This window comes from Acanthopagrus latus, chromosome 14 (genome assembly GCF_904848185.1).
Source record: "Acanthopagrus latus isolate v.2019 chromosome 14, fAcaLat1.1, whole genome shotgun sequence".
NCBI classification, from domain to species: Eukaryota; Metazoa; Chordata; class Actinopteri; order Spariformes; family Sparidae; genus Acanthopagrus; species Acanthopagrus latus.
Window position 1 is genome coordinate 16,153,301 of NC_051052.1, and position 6,027 is coordinate 16,159,327.

A 6,027-nucleotide genomic window follows, 5' to 3' on the forward strand; every position below is an offset into this window, starting at 1 on the left:
TAAGTGTTTTCACTATTGAGTCTTTATATCTGAGTTTTATTTTGCGTTCTGTTAATATTTGTGGTTCCAAAAAATAAGTCAATTTGACTTTTATTTAGGGCTGCCATTGAGGACACTGAGGTAAATTTATAGTTAATTAAACTTTATTTAATAGTTATTTCACTGTTAATAAGCTTTTCAATTCTTTATCAGCTATTTATTAGCTAGTGATGTTCATATTACTTTATAAATGGTTCAGAGATACTGTGTAGTTCATGTTTCCCCCTGGAAATGAAAGAAGGTATTTATTTATAAAAGTTATTTTAATGGCCACTAGAGAGTTGCAACGGATGTTTTTAACCTTTACAATTGCTTAATAAATGTTGTATAAACCATTTCACTATTTCTTAAATGTGAAAGATTTAACTAAATCTAAATAACAATAAACGTGCCATTTATTAATGAGGGTTATTAGAAAGTGTTACCCATGACAGTTCTTTTTAAGAGAGAAATAAGTTTAATACATTAAAATCAAAATTGGCTATATTTGTTAATTTTCTTCTATTTTCATTCATTTGCTGACACTGACATTTTCCTAAAAGATAATTTTGTTCTGTCAAAATGCAGACAAGTGCATACTATTGTCTTTGAAATGTTTTCTATAGATGACTGGGGGGCATGACCTCAGTATTTCTAATATCCTGCCTACGATCCTGCTTGTTATTGCATATCCATGCACATGCATTTATGCACCAATATCTCCCAGTAATTATCAGTAGGGTATTTATATGTGTATTGTGTTCTAATGTGACCCTGCACTTCAGTGCAATGACACCGATGTAATGAAATGTACTTGTTAGTGTTTTAATTTCAAATAAATACTATACAAAAACACTTTGTGTGTACTTGTGCATCACTGTTACTATCCCTTTATTGTGTGTTATTTTGGAGAAGAAATTCAAATCAGAGTTTTAATATTTACAATATTAATGAGGTAATAGTGTCAAAAAATAGTGAAACATGTTGGTCACTGTTTCTCAAAATCCGAACGTGACATCCTCAAATGTCTTGTTTTATCCACAACCCAAAGGTATTCTGTTTATTGTGATATAACAGTAAAGAGACCAGGAAATATCAACATTTAAGAAACATGAAGGGTACTAGTCTATCACTGACACTTCGTTGTATGTTATTGCAAATTAAAGGGGCACTTTGTAGTCTTGAAGAAGAAATCAAAACTCAGAATATTAACATTTACAGTATTACTGAGGTAAACAAATGTGTAACTTTCCATAACTGAATAAACAACATGTTCTCGGAGGAAAATAAGGTCCCCAGAACACTGTTTGAAGAGAGAAAGGTGGCAGAGTCCGCCACATATAAACAAACATATAAAACAGTCTGAAATTGTGTTTGTTTATTTGGTGATTTAGTTTGTTTAGGCATAAAATAACAGTCAACAAAGATCTTTCTTTTCCGATTATAGCATCTTTCCCAAAACTACATCTGCATCTCTTTTTTATTTGATTTTAAGGCATCCATAACGCTCAGCAGACTTAGTACGTCATGTTTAACTGTAGAATTTGCAGGTAAAAAACATAAAATAGAGAATTGACTGCCAAACTTAAAGCAAAGTCATATTCAGAGCAGACCAGAAGAGGGCGCTGTGTTTTAAAGACAGTGTTTTCGTTCAGCCAATCAGCGCAAAGGAACACCGGAGCTCGTCACTCTCCGTCCAATCACAGCTGTCGTTGTTGGGAGGTCGTTTATTGACAGGGGAGAAGGTGACTCCTCGGCAAGCAGGGCAGCAGTTCGCACAAATCTTACCATATAACCCAAAAGAAGAGGGTTGTTTTGTAGAAAAGCAGCCATGTCTTCTTTTGGAAGGGCGTTAGGAATCCTCCGGGCGGGATCTCGGCTCGTCGGACGCGGTCCACAGAGGATAACGACCAGAAAGTAAGTATCGTGCAACCGTTAGCATCTTAGCTAGTAGCTATTGCAACGACTTGCTAACACAAGGCTTCATTAAAACACACAATGGTCAGTAGAGTATCTTAAATGTTACTCAGTATTTCAAGATATCTGATAGTGACTCAAATTGAATGTTGATGTTAATTTTTAATTGTTATTGTTTTAGGGCTGGCGGGGGGGCTCACATTGAGCCACAGTACAGGCAGTATCCACAGGTAACCAAGAACCAGAAGTTTCAGGCTGAACTACTCAGCAGTGTAATGTGGTTTTGGATCCTCTGGCACTGTTGGCACGACCCTGATGCAGTCCTGGTGAGTGAACATGTTGCATACAGTGTCAGGATCCAATTGTTTAGTAGTGTTTCTCTTCAGGAGAAGTGGACCCCAGCAATTAGATGAATTGCAGTATTGAACATTTCAGTGTAGATAACCAAAGAACACAAACCCAGATGTAGCCCTTTAATCATGGCAAAGTAAGAAACTATTAACAATTTAAGAGTTACAGAGGAAGCACTGATTTCTGAAGTGTCCATTAATCTGTAGGTGACGTTCTCAATTCATTGTTCAGTTGTTTTGGTTGTAAAATGTCAGAAAATGGTGAAATGTGTTGATCAGTGTTTCCCCAAAGCCCAAGATGACGTTCTCATTTGTCTTGTTTTATATCCACAACCCAAAGATGTCCAGTTTATTGTTGTATAACAGTAAGGAGACCAGGAAATAATAACATTTAATAAACTGAAATCAGAGAACTGTTAGTCTTAAAAAAGAGAAAGGAACAAAAAAAAAAAAAAGAAAGGGGGACTACAAAGACTCAGTGATCATTAAAATAGTATGTACAGGTTATTTATTATAGCACTTTACATCAAGCAAGGTCACAGAAAACTTAGCAAATAAAATCAATAAAAACATTGTACCATTCAAACACTACAAACATAAGCAACATCACTTCACTAAAATACACAGATTGCAATACGAGATAGCAGTAGCAAAGTCTAAGGCCAGTTGAATAAATTAGCTTCAGTTGCCTCAAGAATTGCAAAGCCGAGCATTGATGAGGAGTACACAATACTACGAAATGAAACGCCACAGATATACAGTATCTGCAGGCAAAAAATTATATAATTAAACTGAAAAAGAGAACAAAGCTGTAGGAAGACTAGAAATGATTATATTTGGAATTATTCCACATTTCTAGTGTAGAATGAATATATTTTTGTTCTTTGTCCAAAGTTCAACCCTAATGAATAAATGAGAAGTTCACCTGTCAGACTGTTTCCACTGCCAACGTGAGAGGAGAGGAAAAGTAGTTTACATCTGATGAGGTCTGTCTGACTGAAATGTTGTTATCCATGGGAGGTATTTAGCAGCGCTTTGATTATTTTTTTAATAAACCACAGCAGGGAGTGTACTTCCTGTTATCAATCATCATCACAAAATTGCCTCGTGTACTTTTGGCAGTGAATAGAATTTAGAGTTTAGAAGTTTAGAAACAATCTGCACTCTTAAGAATCCTGCTGATAATGACATAGTTGTCCTTATGTGTTCAGTGCAGTAAAGTATACCTCCATTGGGTAGAAGACTGGGAATGGAAAGTATCTCTGCTGACCTATAAAAACATCTATTGCTCTTTATTGCTAAGTCAGTACTAGGGATGATAACGATTAACCATTAGTCGCTGTTGAGACTGGTATGAGGAAACATTTATTAAGAATTTAAGTGATTTTTCATTTTAAAAAAATACAAAAATGTTTAATTTATTTGTTCTTTTATCTCCTGATGTAGCTGACTCTGATTTGACATCAAACACAGATCCCATCAGTGGTTTGAACAGTTTTCTGAAGGAACAGATTTCAGTTGTTATTAACGGTTAATTGATAATCCACTGTTAATGCAGCTGACTATTGAGTCGATACTTTTGTCCTCCTCGGGATCCTGTAGGAATTGTCTCAGTTTCCTGGTGAGCTGATTGGTCAGTATTCTGGCTGTTGTCTGGTTTTGATCCGTCTTGCTCCAGCGCCGATTAACCACGCAGAACAGGTTACCATGGTGATCAACACAAGTTAAAAGTGAGCCAGACTTGTGATACAGGAGAGCTGATTTTAAACCTGAAGATAATGACCTCTACATGAGTCCTGCTCAGTGGCACAGATTCCATTTTTAGTGGTAGCTTCTGACATTGAGTTGTTTATATTTGTAACGTGTAGGAGTTTCAATAGTCGTGTTTATCCACAGTACGCAGTAATGTAAAAACCTGATAGGTACACAACCAGTAATGTAGGACTGTAAACAGAAGATGTCCATCTTGTGCAGGGTCACTTCCCCTGGCCTGATGCCTCCCAGTGGACGGATGAGGAGCTTGGAATCCCAGCAGATGACGAAGAAGAATAAGGTTAGCTTGCTGTCAAAACCTCAAAACACAGTATTGGAACCTGCTCTTCCGCTAAATGTAGCCCTGAAATATAAATCCACAGATTGTCAAGATCTCTTGTCTTTAATATTTAGAAACACCTGGATTATTTTAGTTCTGGTTAGACAATTTTTTTGTTGTTTCATGAGTATCATTCATGTCAAAAGCTGTCACATACAGGAGTTATTTTTCTAGTATTTAAAGATTTCTTGTGGATGATAGATGCACGTCTGTGGTGGAAATACATTAGGACATTAAAACCCTTTATTTCTTGGCAGAACAGGACCATTTTATTTCTCCGCATATAAAACATTTTTGTAAAAGCTCCACAGACCCGTTTATCTGGAGATCTCTGCACAATAGGCTCTATTCACACGAGAGGTTTTGAGCTGTCATGGTAAGAAAAGAACAGGTGTTGGTAATTACATTGATTAGGGTGTCATTCTATTCAATCGTCACGGTAACCCATGACAGTCAATTCAATTATAATTAATTGTTCACACCTGTGTTCTTCCTGCTCAGAGATGTCAAATCTCCCGTGAAGAGCATCCTCTAAAAACATGCGTTTTCTTGCCTTTCTTTTTTTGAAAAAACCTTGTGATTCTTTTGCATCTCTTCTCTTTATTGTGACAGGAATGTCTCTAAAATTTGTCGAGTAAAATTCACAACCAATGCTATCCGCTACGAATTCACCGACATTATCATGATAATTCATTTCTGCAGGTACAAACCAGATTTCCAAAATATTTGGGAGGTTGTGCAAAATGTAAATTAAACCAGAATAAAGTCGTTTGCTAACAAACAGTTGTACAAAGTGTTCCAGAGCCTGCGCAGTGATGTCCTTCATATAGTCAGCCCGAGATTTTCAAGGATCCCCCCTTCTTAACTTAAAAGTGAGATCATCTGTTTACCTGTGGAATGCTCCAACAGGTGTTTTTCAGGTGTTTCACAGTCTTTTGCTGCTCTTGTCCCAACTTGTTTGAAATATGTTGCTGGCTTCAGATTCCAACTAAGCTGATCTGTACAAGATGAGGTGAAATCTAAAATGTATCGGCTTTGTTCTATTTTTGGTTGGTTATATCATAAAGAATTTGGAAATTGGCCCATTCTGTTTTTTTTTTTTTTGTTACACACAGAATCCCAACTTGGAATCGGTGTATTTTGCATCAATTTGGCAAGAAATGAAACAATACTAATGGCCATTTTTAGGTCCATTTAGGTCTAATCACTAACAACAGTCCTGCATAAATGTTGCTTCATTAACATCGCAATGTTCGTTTTTTGCTGAATCTGAATCAAAGCTGTTGACTCAACAGTTAAATCATTTTGGAGACTGTACTTTCTGGTGCTGTTGAACAGTATTGCATTGAAGTGGTAATTTGTCAAATATACATTAAAATTATTCTCAGTGTGAAGAAATAACAGTTTTAACACCTCGCAGGCCTTCATGATTAGTCTTATTGCAGAGCAGTTGTTTCAGCTGAGTGTGTTGTATTTGTTTCTGTACACTGTTGTAAACATTTCCTGTTGTCTTTATTTGTAGATCACCATGAAGGATCCGAGCTGCCGGGCAAGTCTCTGCGGAAATCTTCAGGAAAGTCTGAAAGTCATTGTTGTACATAGACTAATAAAATTCTTTAAATATTCTGAACTGTTGTCTTTTTTTAAAAG

At 36.3% G+C, this 6,027-nt stretch overlaps 1 protein-coding gene across 1 annotated transcript; it reads left to right on the forward strand.

Moving 5' to 3' along the window:
• Positions 1 to 1,734: 1,734 nt before the first annotated feature.
• On the forward strand, positions 1,735 to 6,007 carry ndufb2 (NADH:ubiquinone oxidoreductase subunit B2). Its single transcript, XM_037121597.1, has 4 exons — positions 1,735 to 1,935; positions 2,117 to 2,261; positions 4,260 to 4,338; positions 5,900 to 6,007. Exons 1-3 carry the CDS (start codon positions 1,850 to 1,852, stop codon positions 4,335 to 4,337), a joined length of 309 nt encoding a protein of 102 aa, XP_036977492.1. The 5' UTR covers positions 1,735 to 1,849; the 3' UTR covers position 4,338; positions 5,900 to 6,007.
• The last annotated feature ends 20 nt before the right edge of the window (positions 6,008 to 6,027 follow it).